The sequence below is a fragment of the Podarcis vaucheri genome (assembly GCF_965113315.1).
Source record: "Podarcis vaucheri genome assembly, chromosome: 1".
NCBI lineage: Eukaryota > Metazoa > Chordata > Lepidosauria > Squamata > Lacertidae > Podarcis > Podarcis vaucheri.
The window spans coordinates 119061121-119082910 of record NC_138759.1 but is presented as its reverse complement, the minus strand read 5'-3'; the positions used below and the strand labels follow the sequence as shown (position 1 = coordinate 119082910).

Here is a 21790-nt window from a genome sequence, read left to right as displayed (position 1 = left end):
GGGGGTGGAGACGCTCCTTCAGGTATACAGGACCGAGGCCATTTAGGGCTTTAAAGGTCAGCACCAACATTATCTGTGACTTTGGTTAACCAATGCAGCATCAAATGTATTGCTTTCAATGGGCAGAATTCACCTAACAAGTCCTGTCAGCAGAAGCCCTCAATAAGGACTTCCTCTTGCTGATGAGGCCTCCCCCAAATGTGTGTTCCCTGCAATAGGCTTGGGGCAGATTAGGAGACCTCCTGTAATAGATTGCAGTGGGAGGGCAGGGGGATCATTCTGCCTTGCAAACTAAAATGCTTGCGCTGATGGAACGCTCAACACAGTGTGATAGAGAAATCTGCCTGAAGATAGAACAAGCTACCTTAGTAATCCATGCCTGCTATTGAAAAAACCAATGTCCAAAGTCTAAAACGTGCCATGAAATCCCCAAAGGCATAAGCACAGTAAAAGCGATTTTTAAAAACTATTTTAAGAAGAAACATTGATCTATAAAGAAACTGTTAGTTACTTTCTAACAAATAACAATTAGAGGCTCTCCAGCAAAATGGCAAGTTCTATTCCAGCACTGGTGAAAGCCAATTGCTACATAATATTATAAATCCTGATATTAAGGCAATTTGAGAGTGGGTTAGTAACTGTTATTCTCATGTTACAACTCATTCAGGAGTTCTTAAATTCCCCCCCTGACATGTGTTCTTAAAGAAGATAAAGGAACAAGAACAAAAAGTACAGCCCCTTCCACACATAAAATGACTAGCTATCCAGTTTGCACATCATATTAAACCATAGTTTATTTTAAATTATGATTTAATGTTAATGAACAACATATTACTGCACAGTGCTCAAAAGTCCTCACTTCACTTTTCTACTCCAGGAGAGAAGGAAACCCAAGGATGGCTTAGAATGAAATGCCAAGAAGCAAACTATAAGATAGCTAGTACAACTCATTCTTTCAGATCACTGGATAGTGCCCCTGAGCCAAGCAATAGCACAATGACCACCATAAATGCAAAAAACAAAGGCACGCAAAAGAAACATTTTCAAAGCAGAGGTAGGCGATATTTTAGTGGCCAAGGAGAAGATAACAGGAGCAGAATCCATGCATAGCCTGCTCTTTTAATTTCTTTCTTTCTAATGGTTTTTAGTAAAGATTTTCTTGGGTAAAAAAAAGGTATTTCATTGCATGAAGGGCAAATAATGGCACCTCAAGTCCAGATGGTATTTTATGGTATTACTTTTTTTAAAAAGTGGTGTTATGAGCCATTAAACCTCGAAAATACACTTTTTCCGAAAGATTTCCACAGTTTTGGACGCTAGTATACAAATTATTCAGAAACTTTGAAAGGAGGGAAATTTCTGTATTTATAAATCACTGCTTCTTCAACAAACACACTATATATTTATATCCACTTCTGGCAAGATACTTTGAGAAATACATCTGTTATTAAATTTCGCTTTCAGTTTAAGTGCGTTCCTAAAGACACTACTAAAGAAATGTCATAATTGAGGGAAGCCATTCTGAACAGTTTCTTCCTATTACACCAGGAGTGCATATGAAAGCATTTTCATCTACCGATACACTAGAATATTGACAATAACTGGGGCATTGCAAACTGCAATAGGTCAGTGGTTTTCAAATTTTCTACCTTCAGGGACTTTTTCCTATATCAACTTGTCTAAATAGGGAAGCTCTGGACATTTCTGAAAATCCTAGGACTCTTGGGCCTTGCTGTCACCCCACCTGAAAGAACCGTACACCCTAAAACACAGACAACATTCTCTTGGGGTTGGGTATTGCAAGAGATGTATGAGTATGACCTCTGTAGCCAACCCCAACGACACGATCTCAAGATGGAAGGGGAGGGAACAGCTGCAGTCGCCTGCGATTCCTGCGCAATGTTTGCCATCTTGCCAAAGGTTGCAGGCAGCTTTACCTGCAGCAATTGCATGTTGATTGCCCTCTTAAAAGACAAAGTCCAGCAACTGGAGGAACGTGTAGCTACACTCCAAAGAATTAGAGAGCTGGAGCTCTTCTTGGAAGCAACAGAGCACACCGTCTCCACCAAGGAGGAGACAGGGGACTCCCCTGAGAAGGAGTCTAGTTCACCAACACAGGAGCCAGATATATGGAGAAACGTGACTCAAAGAAGTAGGAGGCCCAGGGTTCACTCTGATTGCTTAGAAATACACAATCGCTTTGAGGTCCTCTCCCCTAGCATGGAAGACGAAGAGCAGACTCCATTTGAGGATCTCTCCCTCATTACAGTCGATCAGGTATATGAAGACGAGCAGCAAAGTCAGTCCTCAGGGAATGTGCAGGCGACCTTGGAACGGACAGCTCACGGAAGAACCCCGACCAAACCCAAGAGGAGGCGTGTAGTGGTGATAGGGGATTCCCTACTGAGGGGAACAGAAGCAGTGATCTGTGGGCCTGACAAGATGTCTCGGGAAGTGTGCTGTCTCCCCGGGGCTAAGATCCAAGATGTAACTGAACGACTGCAAGGAATCATAAAACCCACTGACAAATACCCCTTCCTCTTGGTTCATGTGGGAACCAACGACACTGCAAGCAATAGCCTCCAGAAGATCAAAAGAGACTACGAGGCTCTCGGCAGGAAATTGAAGCAACTAAATGCACAAATTGTCATCTCATCTGTCCTCCCAGTTGAACGACGTGGCCCAGGGAGAGAGGGGAAAATAGTGGAAGTGAACAGCTGGCTTCGCAAATGGTGTAAACAGGAACGGTTTGGATTCTTAGATCACGGACTGCAGTTTCTTGAAGATGGACTTCTGGCAAGTGATGGGCTGCATCTCACAACGGTTGGGAGAAATGTTTTTGCAAAAAATCTCAGAAACCTCATCAGGAGGGCTTTAAACTGACTAATGTGGGGGAGGGAGACAGTGCTCCTGAAGGTAGGAGTCTCTCAATTAATGAAGATGATCATCCAAATGTCATAGACCAAATGGAGCAAACAGCACGCGGACCTAGTGGTGGGAGGAAAAAATCCTTAAATAAGAGACACGGGGGAATGATTAATGGACTTCAATGTCTGTACACTAATGCGCAAAGCATGGGAAATAAACAAGATGAGCTTGAGCTCTTGGTACAGCAAACTAAATATGACATAATAGGCATCACTGAAACCTGGTGGGATAAGTCCCACGATTGGAATGTAATAATGGGGGGATACAATCTATTTCAGAGAAACAGACCAGACAAGAAAGGAGGAGGAGTGGCGTTATATGTCAGGGATGTGTATACCTGTGAAGAGATCCAAGATTTAGATCCTCAAAGCCAAAGTGAGAGCATTTGGGTCAAAATTAAGGGAGAGAAGAATAACAGAGACCTCATTGTGGGAGTTTACTATAGACCCCCAAGCCAAACAGAGGACATAGATGATGCCTTCCTGGAACAGATGGCCAAGCATGCAAAAGGAAGGGAGATAGTAGTAATGGGGGACTTCAATTACCCAGATATTTGTTGGACGTCAAACTCAGCCAAGAGCATAAGGTCAAACAGATTCCTCACTGGCCTTGCAGACAACTTCATTGTCCAGAAAGTGGGAGAAGCAACAAGAGGAACAGCCATTTTAGATCTGGTCCTAACCAATGTTGATGACCTGGTTAGTGGGGTAGAAGTGGAAGGATCATTAGGCGCGAGTGATCATGCTCTTCTGAAGTTTACTATACAGCGGAAAGGAGTAGCCAAGCATACTAGGACTCAATTTCTTGACTTTAAGAAAGCCGACTTCATAAAACTTAGGGAAGTGCTGGGTGAGATCCCATGGACAACAATACTAAAAGGAAAGGGAGTTCATGATGGCTGGGAGTTTGTTAAGAGGGAGATACTAAAAGCACAACGTCAGGCAATACCAATGAGACGGAAACATGGAAGGTGCCTAAAGAAGCCAGGGTGGCTATCTAAAGAACTTTTAACTGAATTAAGATTAAAAAAGGATGTGTACAAAAAATGGAAAAGGGGGGAAACCACCAAAGAGGAATTCAAACAAATAGCCAGCACGTGTAGACACAAAGTCAGAAAAGCTAAAGCACAGAATGAACTCAGGCTTGCTAGAGAGGTTAAAAGCAACAAAAAAGGCTTTTATGGGTATGTTCGTAGCAAAAGGAAGAACAAAGAAACAATGGGGTCACTCAGAGGAGAAGATGGTGAAATGCAAACAGGGGACACAGAAAGGGCTGAACTACTCAATGCCTTCTTTGCCTCAGTCTTCTCCGATAAAGAAAACAATGCCCGACCTGAAGAATTTGGAGCAAATGATTCAGCAAAGGAAACACAGCCCAGAATAACTAAGGAGATAGTACAAGAATATTTGGCTAGTTTAGATGTATTCAAGTCTCCAGGGCCAGATGAACTGCATCCAAGAGTATTAAAAGAACTGGCAGATGTGATCTCAGAACCACTGGCAGTCATCTTTGAGAATTCCTGGAGAACAGGCGAAGTCCCGGCAGACTGGAGGAGGGCAAATGTTGTCCCTATTTTCAAAAAGGGGAAAAGAGAGGACCCAAATAATTACCGCCCAGTCAGTCTGACATCAATACCAGGGAAGATTCTGGAGCAGATCATTAAGCAAACAGTCTGTGAGCACCTAGAAAGGAATGCTGTGATCACCAATAGTCAGCATGGATTTCTGAAAAATAAGTCATGTCAGACTAACCTGATCTCGTTTTTTGACAGAATTACAAGCCTGGTAGATGAAGGGAACGCAGTGGATGTAGCCTACCTTGATTTCAGCAAGGCATTTGACAAGGTGCCCCATGATATTCTTGTAAAGAAGCTGGTAAAATGCGGTCTTGACTATGCTACCACTCAGTGGATTTGTAACTGGCTGGCTGACCGAACCCAAAGGGTGCTCATCAATGGTTCCTCTTCATCCTGGAAAAGAGTGACTAGTGGGGTGCCACAGGGTTCTGTCTTGGGCCCGGTCTTATTCAACATCTTTATCAACGACTTGGATGATGGACTCAAGGGCATCCTGATCAAATTTGCAGATGACACCAAACTGGGAGGGGTGGCTAACACCCCAGAGGACAGGATCACACTTCAAAACGACCTTGACAGATTAGAAAACTGGGCAAAAATAAACAAGATGAATTTTAACAGGGAGAAATGTAAAGTATTGCACTTGGGCAAAAAAAATGAGAGCCACAAATACAAGATGGGGGACACCTGGCTTGAGAGCAGTACATGTGAAAAGGATCTAGGAGTCTTGGTTGACCACAAACTTGACATGAGCCAACAGTGTGACGCGGCAGCTAAAAAAGCCAATGCAATTCTGGGCTGCATCAATAGGAGTATAGCATCTAGATCAAGGGAAGTAATAGTGCCACTGTATTATGCTCTGGTCAGACCACACCTGGAGTACTGTGTCCAGTTCTGGGCACCACAATTCAAGAAGGACACTGACAAACTGGAACGTGTCCAGAGGAGGGCAACCAAAATGGTCAAAGGCCTGGAAACGATGCCTTATGAGGAACGGCTAAGGGAGCTGGGCATGTTTAGCCTGGAGAAGAGGAGGTTAAGGGGTGATATGATAGCCATGTTCAAATATATAAAAGGATGTCACATAGAGGAGGGAGAAAGGTTGTTTTCTGCTGCTCCGGAGAAGCGGACACGAAGCAATGGATCCAAACTACAAGAAAGAAGATTCCACCTAAACATTAGGAAGAACTTCCTGACAGTAAGAGCTGTTCGACAGTGGAATTTGCTGCCAAGGAGTGTGGTGGAGTCTCCTACTTTGGAGGTCTTTAAGCAGAGGCTTGACAACCATATGTCAGGAGTGCTCTGATGGTGTTTCCTGCTTGGCAGGGGGTTGGACTCGATGGCCCTTGTGGTCTCTTCCAACTCTATGATTCTATGATTCTATGATTCTATGATTCTATGATTCTATGAGTAGTGGCTGCCAAGCCACCTTTCAGCAAAACTTTTTTGCCTTTAGCATTCTTCGCATTCACAAACTGCTAATAAGCTCTTTAAGCCTCAGGTTCTCCCAGAACATAGTTTGAAAATCAATGAAGTGGATTATCACACAATTTTTAAGCAAAACTCTTTCAAGGCTCAGCAAATGTTATAAACTTTAGCTTTATATCTTAAAATACAGTTTTACAAGTATCAATACTTTTGTTAATGCTGGCTTCCCCATCTTGGTGTGGTAGATATTTTGGAGTATACAACTTTCATCACCCCCAGCCACCATAACCAACAGTCAAGGATTATAGAAACTGTAATCTAGCAACTTCTAGAGGGCACCAGGTTGGGGAACGGTGCTCTTAGCCAAGATTAATTGTTTTCACAAGGCAGCCATGTTGGTCTACTGCAGCAAAAACAAAGAGTACTGTGTCACCCAGAAGACTTAAACAAATATTATGGTATATGCTTTAATGGGATAGAGTCCACTTCTTCTGATGCATGAAGTACTGTCCTGATTATTTATTTCATGCACACCCACATGTACATTTGAGGGTGGGACTGGATTGTAAACAGTAAGGAAAACGGGAAAGCAAAGGCAGAAATAATTATGCTATTAACAGTGACCATTCACAAAGCAGTGTTGATGATAACACAAACACTGTTGTGGCATTGATAAGTTAATCAATAGGTGTAATAAAAACCTGCCACCCTAATTCATGCTACAAGTGAAAGAACTGAACCTCCTGATAAAATCTGGCAGACTGTCACTTTGTTCAGCAACAGTCATTCCCCCAGCCTCCTCCCAAATGACTGGGAGGATTTCAGAAGCCCTTGCTTCTACTTTTGATTAATTGAGGTTTGCCATGTCATCTGCACCAACAACGTATGCAAGTTCCTCTAGTGTCTTATATGACCACAGTTATAACAACTTCAGGTGTTATTGTGCTACATGCATTTGATAAAGTACAGTGGTACCTCGGGTTACAGACGCTTCAGGTTACAGACTCCGCTAACCCAGAAATAGTACCTCAGGTTCAGAACTTTGCTTCAGGATGAGAACAGAAATTGCGCGGTGGCGGCGGTGCAGCAGCAGGAGGCCTCATTAGCTAAAGTGGTACCTCAGGTTAAGAACAGTTTCAGGTTAAGAACCGACCTCCAGAAGGAAATAAGTTCTTAACCCAAGGTACCACTGTATTCAATTAGTTACAAAACTGTTTGCCATGATAAACTGCTTGTTTCTGGCAGGGTTTCTAAAACCTTTTAAGCCAAGACATCTCTCTAAACTTGCTCTTGCTACTTCCCAGCTACATGCCCAGCACCAAGTATTTGTTCCCATATAAACACACAAGGAGAAATTTTCCTTAATTATGTGACATGCAAACCTGCTGCTGCACAAAAGTACCTGCTTCCTGAAACATGTTGTCCCCATCAGCCCAATCATCTCATGCAAGGCTGTCTTGCCTCTTCCCTGGAGACATCAGTGAATGCAATTCCAGAATTCTGCTAGGATGTATTAATCTGCTTGGCTCAGGATCCTCTGCTTCTCTGAAACTTTAAACACATCCGCACTCTTCTGTGTCAACAATCCCAGTTTGAGAATCTACTTATTCTCTTGATTTACAGAATTATCTATATCTACAGAATGCATCTTGGCCATCCAATCAGAATGATCCGCATGCTCTATAACGTAACAATCACCTTACACTTTAGAGAACACTAAATAATTGTGTATGTGTTCTGTGTGTTCGTTCCATAGTTAGTTTATGCTGCTACTAAAAAAAGCAGCTTTGAAATTAAAGAAAACTCCCATCCCATAATCATCTACCACAAGCCAATGGGAACAAGGAGGTGGGTTATCTGAATGGAAAAACTGAAGACAGAATTCTACAATTCAATAAAGATATTCCTATACTCCAGAATCATATACCCCAAAAAATTCCTCAGAGATTTAACAGGAGATGCAGAATTAGTTATTTTATATTAAGGGCAATGGGGTAAAGAATGTACACAAATACACCTGACCTAAGCGCATCATAGTGGTAATGAAGCAACTTACAGAAAAAGTTTGTTTTGAGATACCAAGGTTGTAAAACTTTAAACTGAGATATGCTGTATTATGCTAACTTCACACAATAAAAACCAGATGCTTTGCATATTTTAAGTCAGAAGGCAAGGCATGTCATTTTCTTACTGCTCTACAGGAAGTAAATGTTCTTTGGCTGAAGGATGGGATGGAAATTCCTTAAATAAACAAATACAAAAGAGGCGTCTCCAATTTCCTTGCTTTTTTATCAGTAGACTATAAAGAACCACAACGCAACTTACCACTACTACTTTATCAAACACTACCTATCAGGGAACTAAAATGTGGAATGAGACACAGCCTGATAACAAAGATTTGTGGTACAACACTCTGATAACTAAGATTTGTGGTACAGCAAGCAGTCACCTTAGTAGCAGCCTACCAGCAGTCCCTTAGTGATCTCTCTCTAACACAACACAACACAACACAACACACTTCAGCAGCTTCAGGGAAAGCAACATTTGGGCCTGAACACACCATGTGTTGCTGCTGAAGTTCTGCCCTCCTTCACTTTGCTTTGGAGAGCACAAAACCTAAGCAGGTAAATAGGTACATGCACATGCCTGAGTATTTTTTTACCCCCCCCCCAACTAAGTGTAACTGTTTGAACTCATTTACCTACAGCAAACGGATGGGGACAGCTGTGTATGCTTCAGACCCTCCAAGTGTCCCTATTTTCCAGGGACAGTCCTGGATTTACAAAAGCTGTCCTGGTTTCTGCTGTGATCCGGGAACGTCCCGCTTTTCCTTTAGGATGTCCCTACATTCATTGGAGAAACGTTGGAAGGTATTGCGTGCTTTCACCCACCAACTTTCCACAGGAGCATGGTCCTAAGGAGAAACTTCGCAGGTGTCCTCAGCATCCACCCTTCCTCAATTGGGAGGAAATGGGGTGGAGGAGAGGGGGAAGGAAAAAAGAGAAAAACGGGGGTGGGCAGAGAGAGACCAGGCCTCAGGGCACCATCTATCAGCGAGAACTATCGTGTGTGTGTGTGTGTGTGTGTGTGTGTACATTTCTCTCTGCAGTGCAAGCGCTTCCCTGCACTCCCCCCCCCCACAAAACCCCTCCACTGTGACCTGTTCCAGCAACACACCGGGCGCTGCGTGTGTGTCAGGCTCTTTTACAACGTTCCTTCCAGGGAAGTGATGGAGTGGTCGGCACCAAGGGCAATGGGGAAACGGGGGGGGGGGGGAGAAAACGAATGGTAGGAGCCAAATTCGGTCTGCCTACTCCCCTCGCCCCCCGCCGTTCTGTGACAGTTAGTGGCGGCCAGCAACGGCTTTCCAGAGCTCGCGGCGTTCTATGGCCAAGGGGGGCAAAAAATAAATTCCCACCCACCCCGCTCAGATCTCTCTATGCAGAGCAGCGGCGGCGGCGCCATGTTTCAGCCTGCCAGGCTCCCCCCCCCCACCTCCCCTCAAAACAGGGCCCGGCGACTTCCACCCCTAGCCCAGGCTCGGGTAAGGCCACACACAGAAAGAGGCAGCGGCTTCTCCACCTCCTACGTTTACCGCCATCCCCTCCCCGCCTCAAAAAAAAAAGGCCACACACACACAAAACTCACCCCTCACGACCGCCGGGAAAGCCGCTCATTAAAGCCGCCCGTGTCCCCCACAGGCTTCCGTCACATCTCGCGGGAACTCACTGACACATCTCTTTCTTTCTCGCTCTCTTTCCGCCCGGACCCCCTCCCCTCGTATCCACCACCAACACGCCCGTAGGAAAAGATGCAGCCAGTCACGTGACAAGGAGCTTTGTCGGGGAGGGGAGGGTGGGCTGTGGAAGGAAGGGGCAGAAAAGACACACGCGCGCGCGCACTGGCGCCCGAAGCGGGTTGACACGTGGTCGTTGGGCGCCGCGAGGGCGGGGCCGCTGACCGAAGCTCCGTCCGGAAACAGCCGAGCGCGCTCGTCAGCCTCTCGCTCGCCATCCCCCCCCCCCAATATGCCGCGCGCGCCTTCTCCGTGCGGCTGCGCGAGAAGCTCTGAGTCTGAGCAGCAGGCCGGGAGAGTTACTCGCCCATTGAATTGTGTATGAAGAGGCTTTTGGTTTCTACAAGTGTACACGTGACGTGGGATTCTTGGATTTAGGCAATCTCCAAACTCGGTCCTCCAGCTGTTTTGGGACTACAACTCCCATCATCCCTAGCTAACAGGACCAGTGGTTAGGGGTGATGGGAATTGTAGTCCCAAAACAGCTGGAGGGCCAACCGAGTTTGAGGGTGCCTGGTCTTAGTACTTGCAAGAGGGAAAGGACACGTTTTTCCCCCTCCCCCATAGAAATCTGCCTTAGAACAGTAGAGGATTGTCTAGTCAGGCTTTCCCAAACTTGTGTCTCCAGCTGGTTTTGGACTACAACCCCCATCATCCCTAGGCACAGGGATGGTGGGAGTTGTAGTCCCCAAACAGCCAGAGACAGGTTTGGGAAACCCTGGTATTCCAACTCCCTACAATGCAGGGATCAGTGTGGGGTTCGAACCCACCACGCTGAGATTAACAGTCCTCTGCTCAACCCACTGAGCTAAGTGGTGCGAGTGGAACTAGTGGCCAGCTTAGCCTAGTTCTGCCTGAGAAGCAGCTGCTCTCCAAGGTCTCAGCAAGATTGCAGGGGGTTGGACTAGCTGATGCTTCCAGCTCTACAATTCTATGGTTCCAAAATGGGGAGAGGCTTTGGCTGGAAACAAACATACACAAGAGCACTGTGTAACAGGTGGAAATTTAAAACAAAAACAGTAAAAGCAACAGAAACCACCAGAATGACTGAAATCACCTTTCAAAAAATAATTTCATTATAAGCATTTAAGTGCTATTACTTCCATTCCCTGATGTTTGAGTGATCTTTACTAAAGCCTGTAGTTCAGCAATATTCCTGTATTTCAAGTAGGATAAGGCTGTGAAGGTGCTGGGCTTTCTAAACACCACGGCCAGTATTTGAACCAGCTCACATTTAGCCTAATCCCCCATCCCAACTTAACCCCCCCATCCCAACTACTGCATACTATAATTTGATGTGCTGCTTGCATCCTTAATTATGAATTTCCTATTGAATGCAGCTGCATAATTAAAAGGCGCTGGCAAGTACATCCTTATACCTGTACACCTGGAAAACATTAAGCGTTTTCAGCACTGTTTCTTTGCCTTCTGCAGCAGGGTCTCTAGAATATGGTGACTGCCCTAGGAAAGACAGTACCTGTCAATGATTATCTGAATAAATTCCAGCTTTTCCTTGTTATTTCTAGGCCAGACAGCAGCAAAGCAACAAAAGCCAAGCTATTCCAAGAATTTGAGCATCCTTAATTTTCCAAATATATAAAAAAATTGTCCAGTAGCACCTTAGAGACCAACTGAGTTTGTTCTTGGTATAAGCTTTCGTGTGCATGCACACTTCTTCAGATACGAAGCTTATACCAAGAACAAACTTAGTTGGTCTCTAAGGTGCTACTTGACAATTTTTTATATATATTTCAACTGCATCAGACCAACACGGCTACCTACCTAAATCTTAATTTTCCAGATGGTCCTATTTAGCCTGGATTTGCATTTGACAGAAGTCATGCAGCACCAAAGAAAACAGCTTAAATTCCCTCATTGAACTACTGATCCTTATGATTGCAACAACATTCACTACATTGGTGAGAATTTTAATAATGTTCAATGATAGCTTCAAGTTCTAGACAGTACTGAGGTTTCTATTTAGAGACAAGTTAGTGGTTACTGATCTTCCTCGTTCCTGAGCAAAACATTCATAAAATGTTACAGTGTAAGTATTTTACTGATTATCTTCACTTCCTTGGACTGAACCTCTCATTGACGCAGACGATTTTATTGTAAGGTCCATGAATACTCTGGAATACATATAAAAGGACAAGGTCCAAGATCTGCTATATGAATTAGGGGCAAGTTACCTACATTTACTAAAGCACTGCAGGTAGCTTGCTTTTATGGAGATGCATATATATATATTAGCAAGTTCCATAACTTTGTGACATAATACAACATATAATTATGGAAGCCAGGTTCGCTGCATGATAAAGCTGTATAATATGATCTGTCAAGATTTAGAATACTGTTGCACTGAGTTTGTCTCAATTTCCCTGATCTGGATTTCCCCTTCTAAGGTATAAATTTAGACCTTGCAGTGCTTGGGAAAACTTTTGACAAAGTCAAAACACAAACATGACACAGGCAGAGTTTAAACTCGTTACCATCTTTAATTAAGCTGCTTTGGAAGTAGCATACATTCCATGATAAACATTTTTCGAACCCAGGTTCACAGAATCACATTGTAGTTCATTAATGCCAATGTTACACACAGATCTCTTCACATGGCAAACAAGATCAAGAAAGCAACCATCAGACAGAAGAGACCCATGGCTTCGGACAGGGCAAATCCCAGAATAGCATATGAGAATAGCTGCTGCTTCAGTGAAGGATTTCTGAAATAAAAGATAAAAGTCATGTTTGCATTTATTCTGAAGCAAGTCTTTTCACCAAATGCATCAATATTATAACCTATGCCGAGGAAAAAAAGTTACCGGCTTATTGAGCAAATTGCTTACACAAAGGGTTTAATAAAAAAAGTTTGTGTGCAAGGCTTATTACACAGCAACTAAACAATAATTTACACAAGTTTCAGCATGACTTCTCGGCCAAGTACCAGCAGCTCAAATGACTGAAAAGGCTGAGAACCATGTGGTTGTTGCTGAAAGCAATGCTATTTGGCAGGTGTAAGCATGTGAAGTGCATAGTCTTAACATTTCCTCTGGAAGAAGTGGGGAAACCTTTAGATAGTTCTACCTACAACTCCCATCAGCCATAGCAAGCGTGGCCAGGGACTATGGGAACAGTAGTTCACCAACATATGGAGGGCCAAAAGTCCCCTCTACCTGCTCTGAACAAAGACAAGCACCAGCAATTATGTAATTTCACTGCTTACTAAAACTCAATTTATTTTAACACAACTTTGTTGGTCATTAGCACCAGTTGCTTTTATTTATTAATTTTATGGCTTTGTTTTATTTTGTATTGCAATTTTAAAATGTGTTTTTTACTATTCCGTCTCATAATTTGAAATGAAAGGCTGTATGTCTTTTAAAATATATAAAAAAACCACCCTAAAGCTACTCAGAAAGTGGGATGTTGTGGCTACACAAGACTTACCACAAGAGTTAGTAATTTCAGCTGCCTCTTCCCATGAAAAGTTATACCCACCAAACTTGTTAGTGACATTGTGTGGTTCCTGCTCAGTTTCCCAACAGTCTCTACCTAAATTTGAATCTATTATCTTGGCCAAAAACCACTGACATAGTATGCTGTTATTATACAATCCAGAAGAGTATTTAAGAAGTTTAGAACTGGAAAATTAAAGAATTCCCCTAATGCATGCAATTCCCCATCAGCACTAGTAACTATAATCCATTTTAGAGAGAGAGATTTTAAAGACCTCCCACTTCCAGTTGAATAGTTTCAATTGTAAACATTTAGTTAAGGACCAAGATGAGGCAAAAGTGTTGTTTTTTAAAAAAGAAAAACTTCAAATGGCTTTAACAGTTTCATCTCTGCCAGTTCCTTGGTCTCAATACAGGAGGTGTCTAGTCCCATATCAAGCTGCCCACGTGTTGAGATAACTGGCTGATGTCCTGCCCCAACCACCACCTCTATCAGAGGTAAGTTGTAAGACATGGGTAGGCAAACTAAGGCCTTCTAAATCTGGCCCACGAATCAGTGTGTTTTTACATGAGTAGAATGTGTCTTTTTATTTAAAATGCATCTCTGGGTTATTTGTGGGGCATAGGAATTTGTTCACCCCCCCACCCACAAGGTCTGAGGGACAGTGGACCAGCCCCCTGCTGAAAAAAATTGCTGACCCCTGTTGTAAGAGAAGGCTTTCCTTCCATGAACAATACCTGAATTGTAGACTGCTCCCTTCAGAAGGCTTGCCTGGCAACAACAATATCTTTTAGGCACACGGCAAAGATCTTTCTGTTCAGCTAAGCATCCTGATCATCTTAAACTCCGACTTAACTATAAAAAGCATAGCTGCTGTTTCTATGCTTGTTTAATGATCGTAGAGGTTTTTAAGAGTCTTCTAAGCGACTGCAAAAGTTTTCTAACTTCAGCTCTACGGCAGTTAAGAAATGCATTAAGTAAACAGAATGAGTTATGCTTTGTTACTTTATACAAGCCCCAAGGTCTTCAAATTCCTGACAGGTCTAATTTGCTACTCCTTCTTACGCTTGGGGCAAGTGCACAGCCTTTCTGACAAACTTCCTTCCATCCACACCCAATTCTGTCCCCAGTATTAAGGAGCTTTCCTCCTTAATCCCAGGGAGAAGACAATTGCAGAGCTGGCAGAAGCCCTGCACAGTTATTTCCAGCCTTCTCTGGGAGCCACAGCCAGGCTCTGTGCCATGTGGATGAGCAGAACAAGCTACGGTATCCTGGACCTGGAAAAAAATAATGCTGTAACTTGAACCCCTTTCAGTATAATGCTGAAAGTTAGAAATAAAGGACCATTACCTGGCATAGCCAATGATTAAACTCCCGAAAACTGTTCCAATACCAGCACCGGAACCAGCCACTCCTACTGTGGCAGCACCAGCACCAATGAATTTGGCAGCCGTGTCAATGTCCCTGCTGATAGCACTAGTTTGAAACTCCCTTAGTGCTAGCTGACTGCCAGTGTTCTGAGCACCAGTAAGGAAAGTTGTGTTGCCCTGAAAGAAACAAGAAGAATTGGATTACATTTGGCACAAGTATTTGCTATAGGCTTGTACTACGAAAGTCACAAGCTTCTATAGCAGGGAAGGAAAGGGGAGCTTTAAGACACATTTCTTTGGACAGGTGAGTGAGAAGATTTTCAAAGTGTTAGGTTCTTCCTAGATTTTTTTTTTTAAAAAGAACCACGGGGAAAAGTGCCCAAAGCAATTATGATTCGGATGTCCCTAACAACTTCTGCCCATCAGGAACCATCGACAGCATGACGCAATCCCACAGCCCTGGAAGAATTATTCCTACCGGATTGAAATTCTGCAAGACAGGTTTAAGCCATCTACTGTGCATTTTCCACGAAATGGCTTGAAGGCATATGGGGGTGGGGCAGAACCTAAGCTACTCTGAGCAGTACCTAGATTGGAGACCACTTAGAAACAAACCAAAATATAAGCAGCTTCAAGATCCTTGGTATAATAATAATAATAATAATAATAATAATAATAATAATAATAATATTTATACCCTGCCCATCTGGCTGGGTTTCCCCAGCCACTCTGGGCGGCTTCCAACAAAATATTAAAATACAATAGTCTGTCAAACATTAAAAGCTTCCCTAAACAGGGCTGCCTTCAGATGTCTTCTAAAAGTCTGGTAGTTGTTTTTCTCTTTGACATCTGGTGGGAGGGTGTGCCACAGGGCGGGTGCCACTACCGAGAAGGCCCTCTGCCTGGTTCCCTGTAACTTGGCTTCTCGCAGCGAGGGAACCACCAGAAGGCCCTCAGCGCTGGACCTTAGTGTCTGGGGGTGGAGACGCTCCTTCAGAAGAAGAGTACAAATAAACACTTTACTACGCATACTCAGCTGCAGGTCTGTGTTGTTCCAAGTCCGGACACTAAACACAAGGCAGCATGTGTTTGTCAAAAACTAAAATCTGACACTTTGTGGCAAGTTTTACTATTACAAGGCAACAACACATGGGCTCACCAGATCATTTAGGAAGCTACAGAATTGTTTAAGGTACCTCTGCAGTCCTAGCTTCTGGCCTAGACAACACCGTTGCAGAAATTGGTCTGTACAGAATTCTTGATCCAGTGCGCATCTGAGAAAGGGGGAGGATGAAGAAGTGTGTTAAAGTAATGGACACTCTCACAAAACTCTGCAACCATAGCCTTCAAAGCAATAACTACACAACATCCCAGCAGCTTTTAGATTCCTGGCATTTAGTTCTTTTTACAATCACAGTTCGGTAAGTCCATCCATTGAGGAAAATTCTTATTCCATGAAGCTCATCAATGGCTCATCAGGACTTGCAAAGGCACAATTTTGATCTCCAGTCATGCTTACTATAATGACTACAGCTAAGTCATTGCCCCTAAGAAAAAACTGCTCTTGAAGTCTGACCTTCACTTTTGGCACACGTGGGTTGGATAACACAGCTCATCAGAACCTTGTATTCCCATACGGTATTAAAGTGTTTTTGCTGTTGAGATAAGGATCTAGTTGGAACTCTAAGCAAGGATCTCCTCTATTTCTCTCCTTCCCATGCTATCAAGTGTTAACGCCATAACCAACAGCGAGATTTCAGAGACAGCTCATCTTTGGTGACTAACTTTCTTTTAGGACAGATTTCAGAGGCAGGTTAAGAGTGGGGAAAGTGTTTCCAGGTGAGATTTTATCTATCTGCCCTTGTCTGCAACATCTCAAGCAAACAAGCCCATGGCACATAATTCCTGTTTGCCTTCATTCTACAGGTACCACTAAGAAAGCTCAGAGCTCCTGTAGCACACTGTCGTTTGTAACGTTGGCACACATTGCCTAAAAGTGCTGCAACTCTGCTGTGCTCAATGACCTTCAGGTCACTCCAGACCTTACAGGTCTGCAAAAGCAATTCTAATATTTAAATCCTAAGAACCATTAAAAGACAGGCCTGGCGAATTCAGCCTAACTCGTTATGTGGGGCAACCAAGCAATCTAACACCCCAAGACCAGCCAGCGCCCTCAGATAAGCACCCCCAGACCAGGAAACCAGTTCCCAGCGAATCCGGCGACACCCCTCCTCCGCATTATAAGTTGATCTGTCGGTTGACAGATCGACCTGTCAATTCACCCTAGCGGCCTAGCCCTCCAAGCACAGATTAAGAGGAAAGGCCTTATGAATGAATGGCTGGGAGGCCGCTGCGGCCTGTTCTTGCCCTTGGATCACCTACTTGCTTTTAAGGTCACCCAGTTTTTCCACCCTCTTTCTGCAGCAGTGGGCCAACTGGGGGGGGGGGTGCATTTTGCAAGGAGGGCCGCACCGTCCTTCAACTTATGCATGAAACGATGATAAGACGTGGAAAGCAAGCCCAGGAAGCAGCATGGAGGGCAGAGAAGGGAGGCATGAGACAAATGTCTCCTTGCAAAAAGCACCGTTAAGACATGCCCTCCAAATGACTCCTTGCAAAAAGACATGCCCTCCAAATGAATGACTTAACGGGGATCGCCTCTGTCCCAGAGTCCAGATCCTTCCCCCCCCCCCAAAAAAAACCCCATCAACGCCCCCAACCTTTTGCAAAGGAAAAAAAAAATCAAGGGCAAGAGGGGGAAGCGACCCACTCTGACCAATGCGCAGGCCCCGCTGCCAACTCACCAAGGCGGGGGACCCGGCGGCGAGCTTGACACAGGCGAACATGGCTGCGGGCGGGCGGGCGGAGCAACGGGCTGGGGGGTCCCGGGTCTGGGCCGTCTGGCTCGCTGCAGGGGAGGAGAAAGGAGAGTTTTAGGAGTCCGGCCGGCAGCGCTCTGGGAGCGGGAGGAAGGCTGAGCTCCCCGATGGAGGCGGATACAAGGAGGGGACCCGGGGCCTACCTCGAACCCGGCAGCGGCAAGCAAAGGCTCCTCCGGCTGAGCTGGTGCAGCGGTAGAGGTCGAAGGGACTGCGAGCTCTCCGCGCAGGCGCCGGAGGGGCGGAGCGCCCGGATGAGAAGGGGCGGGCGGGGGCAGAGGAAGTTTAATAGGAATTAAAAAGGAGGCGCGTGACACGTTCCTAAACTCGCTTCCGTCGCGACTTTAATCCATAATGTTGTGATAGGAATAAAAGGAGGAAAGAATGCTAGCTGTATCGACAAGGAAAAACCCGCTTTTTAAATGATAATGATAATAATAATAATGCTGTAATAATAATGCTATAATAATAATAATAATAATAATGCTGTAATAATAATGCTATAGTAATAATAATAATGCTGTAATAGCAATAATAATAATGCTGTAATAATAATGCTATAATAATAATAATGCTGTAATAATAATATTGCTGTAATAATAATGCTATAGTAATAATAATAATGCTGTAATAATGCTATAGTAATAATAATAATAATAATAATAATAATAATAATAATAAATTTAATAATAATAATAATGACAAACCTAGACAGCATCTTAAAAAGCAGAGACATCACCTTGCCAACAAAGATCTGTACAGTTAAAGCTATGGTTTTCCCAGTAGTTATATATGGAAGTGAGAGCTGGACCATAAAGAAGGCTGATCGCCGAAGAATTGATGCTTTTGAATTATGGTGCTGGAGGAGACTCTTGAGAGTCCCATGGACTGCAAGAAGATCAGACCTATCCATTCTGAAGGAAATCAACCCTGAGTGCTCACTGGAAGGACAGATCCTGAAGCTGAGGCTCCAATACTTTGGCCACCTCATGAGAAGAGAAGACTCCCTGGAAAAGACCCTGATGTTGGGAAAGATGGAGGGCACAAGGAGAAGGGGACCACAGAGGACGAGATGGTTGGACAGTGTTCTCGAAAGTACAAACATGAGTCTGACCAGACTGCGGGAGGCAGTGGAAGACAGGAGTGCCTGGCATGCTCTGGTCCACGGGGTCACGAGGAGTCGGACACAACTAAACGACTAAACAACAACAACAATGTAACAACAACAACAACAAATTTATTTATACCCCGCCAATCTGGTTGGGTTCCCCCAGCCACTCTGGACAGCTCCCAACAGAATATTGATAATAGTAATGGAGAGGATAGTGAGAACTTCTTGAAAGACGTGCACTTTCCATAACTGTAGGGTGGGGTGCTTGTGTGCATGAAAGGCAGAAAATGCCACAGATTGCTATTTTCTTTATGCCAGCAATTTTGTTTTCTTTTTGCCAGGAAAGTGGGTGGGAGAAGCCCCAGTGTCCCACCTGTTGACTGCTCCCTGAAAACAGAGAATTGTACAGTTGGAAGGGACCACGAGGGTCACATCTCATCCAACCCGCTGCAGTGCAGGAATCTTTTGCCCGGCGTGGAGCTCGAACCCACAACCCTGAGATTTAAGAGTCTCATGCTGTACTGACTGACTTAATGCAGCTTTTCCTGCAGCTATTAAAGCCGTATTAGGAGCATCGGAAAAATGGTTAACTTCCATGCTGTATGTGGCATAATAAGGTGATTGTTGTGCATTATTAGGCATTATGCGCACCTTTCTCCAAATGTATCTGCTAAGGTGGTCTGCAGTCCACAAACACTTCTGCCATGATAAATAAATTTGTTGATCTTTCATGCAATGCAGAGCCCTTTGTCGCTTTTGCTGCAGGAGGGTAATTCCAGCTACCCCTCTGGAAATTATCCAAATGAGGAAATGTAGGCTTGAATGCAATGGCACCTGTGCATGAAAAATAGATCAGAACAGCATAACCCTCTTTTGGATATTTTTTCTTATTTATATGGCGGCCCCTCAGTAAAATTATTTAGGCTGCTTACAAAACAAAATCATGGGACTTTAAAAATACAATTAGAACAAATCCAAACCATGTCGTATACCAGCAAACATATAGCTTTGGCTAAGCGGTCACAGAATAAACCCAAACTATTTGCATCTCAGCTTAAAATTACACTGAAAGAGTGAGAACATAAAGTTAATTGAAAACCACATTAAAACAGCGAAGGCCTGGAGTTGTTTTTAAAATACAGCTTTTACTCACTAGCGTGTTCTCTCACTGTTTCACTGTCCAGCAAGATGTTTGGGTCCATCTAGAGAGAACATACTCTAATGATCCAAACTTGTGTTTGGGAACAAACCCTAGGTCTTCACTGTTTCAGTGTCTCACCCTCCAAGTGTCCCTATTTTCCAGAGACGGTCCCAGATTTACGGAAGTCATCCCAGTTTCCGATTTGATAACTGTCAGGGAACTGACATCGGAGGGAGAGGCGAAGGGGAGGCTCCCAGATGATGCGGGCGAAGGACCCAGCAGCAGGGGGAGAAACAGCTCAGTAGAGGGGGAAGCCAATCAGCGCAACACCGGGGATGAAGGGGGGCAGACGGGGGAAGTGGAGAGAGGGCTCCGGGACTCTTCACTGGAAGTCAGTGAGGAGAGCCCAGCTCCTCCGCTACCCACGCCTTCCCTGCGCAGAAGACTCCCGCGCAGTGAGAGGAGGAGGAGACTGGGTGTCAAACAACTTTTATGTTGGAAGAGGTTCAAGAAACGCCCACTGACGGATTCTGCCAGTGACTGAGGCAGCCACGATGAGAAGGGGCTGTGCAGTCAGAAAGGTTTAACAAGGCAAATTAACCGAGAAAGGCACCAGCTTATGCACGAGTAACTCATACCTATTACAATAACAGAAACTGATCTCACCTATACCCTACCACTATGAGTCTGCCATGGCTCTGGGGGAGCAGTAAAACCAGGTGAGTCCTCTTGTTGCCCCCCACAAGCTTCAGATTGCACAATTTAACAACCATAAAAATCACCCATATTCAACAAGTGGATTTTTGTTTGTTTGTGAATGTATGGCCTTCCTAAAGGATAGCATGGGGGGTGGGAGCATAATATGTATAGCAGAGTGAGTAGAATCCTTGACTAAAACAGGGAGGTAAAGGTAAAGGGACCCCTGACCATTAGGTCCAGTCGTGACCGACTCTGGGGTTGCAGCGCTCATCTCTATTTATTGGCCAAGGGAGCTGGCGTACAGCTTCCGGGTCATGTGGCCAGCATGACTAAGCTGCTTCTGGCAAACCAGAGCAGCACACGGAAACGCCGTTTACCTTCCCGCTGGAGCGGTACCTATTTATCTACTTTGCACTTGATGTGGTTTCGAACTGCTAGGTTGGCAGGAGCAGGGACTGAGCAACGGGAGCTCACCCCGTCGTGGGGATTCAAACCACCGACCTTCTGATTGGCAAGTCTTAGGCTCTGTGGTTTAACCCACAGCGCCACCCGCGTCCCTCAAAACAGGGAGACCTGGGCTTAAATCATTAGTCCTAACCTCTCAGCCTAAACCTACCTCACAGGACTGTTGCAAGAATAAAAAGGAAGGGTGGGATAAAAATGTAACAAATGAACCATTTTGAGGGGTGGGGAATTCATGTGCCTCTGACTGTCATTTACTGCAAGCAGAACTCATTGTTAAGAGATGCACATTTGCATATATACTGGAGGCTTTCAGTTCATTGGGATAGATAGACAGATGGAAGACACTGGCCTTGAACCAGGACTCCCTTCAGCAAGGAAGTATCCAGACCCCTGGCACAGCGTTTTCTGAGCATTGGGCCCAGGCAGAGAAAACTGAGAAAACTGACTCTTTATCCCTGCTCCTTTGATATCGAGGAAGCATGTCTCCACAAAGTCCCCTACCCCAAATATTTAACTCATAAGGTTCATAACATAAGACCCATAATTAAGCTATTTTTTAAACACCACAACAAACTGATAATTCAGTGTGGGTTTCCTTACGTTTAAAAGGATAACACGCTCTTTTAACCCAAGATTTATTTCAAAGCCCTCTGCGCTGCCTGCCGCGTTTGCGTTCCTGGAAGGGAAGTTGTCCCTAATGTTCGGATTTGATGAACACACTCGCTCTTTGGCATGGCTAGATTCATTTCCATCTGTTTGCTTGGCATTCTTCCCATTGAAAATAAGCAGTCAGTGCCAACTTCAACAGGGCATAGGTGTTAACCAAGCATGGTTTTGCAAGGGAGGGGGGTGCTTCATAACACAGCAAGCGCCACTTCCACTGCCAGGAGATCCCGCTGTTTGCAAATAATTCCAGCTTAGGGCCACATGCTTCATTACAT

General features: G+C 44.4%; 2 protein-coding genes across 5 annotated transcripts in view; both read right to left on the bottom strand.

The window, feature by feature from the left end:
• Positions 1–9740, bottom strand: part of ATF2 (activating transcription factor 2) — a 45075-nt gene extending 35335 nt beyond the window's left edge. For 2 of the 4 annotated variants that reach the window (XM_082197253.1, XM_082197255.1), the window contains exon 1: positions 9581–9740. The gene's annotated coding sequence lies outside the window, so the exon portion shown is untranslated. Of the gene's footprint in view, positions 1–8633; positions 8776–9580 lie in introns of all 4 variants that reach the window. The other 2 variants (XM_082197256.1, XM_082197254.1) reach the window with 2 other exon arrangements.
• A 2466-nt stretch (positions 9741–12206) lies between these two features.
• On the bottom strand, positions 12207–17699 carry ATP5MC3 (ATP synthase membrane subunit c locus 3). The gene is made up of 5 exons (XM_082210279.1): positions 17577–17699; positions 17359–17462; positions 15751–15828; positions 14535–14731; positions 12207–12451 (listed from the first exon to the last, which is right to left on the bottom strand). Exons 2-5 carry the CDS (start codon positions 17398–17400, stop codon positions 12337–12339), a joined length of 432 nt encoding a protein of 143 aa, XP_082066405.1. The 5' UTR covers positions 17401–17462; positions 17577–17699; the 3' UTR covers positions 12207–12336.
• Positions 17700–21790: the final 4091 nt, after the last annotated feature.

What these genes read in the sequence shown, in the direction of transcription:
- ATP5MC3 (XM_082210279.1), bottom strand. Translation starts at nt 17,400, where the DNA reads ATGTTCGCCTGTGTCAAGCTCGCCGCCGGGTCCCCCGCCTTG. An exon ending in CCGCCGGGTCCCCCGCCTTG is followed by an intron (nt 15,829 to 17,358) that starts GTGAGTTGGCAG and finishes CCCCTTTCTCAG; the next exon opens with ATGCGCACTGGATCAAGAAT. An exon ending in TTAATCATTGGCTATGCCAG is followed by an intron (nt 12,452 to 14,534) that starts GTAATGGTCCTT and finishes CTTTTATTTCAG; the next exon opens with AAATCCTTCACTGAAGCAGC.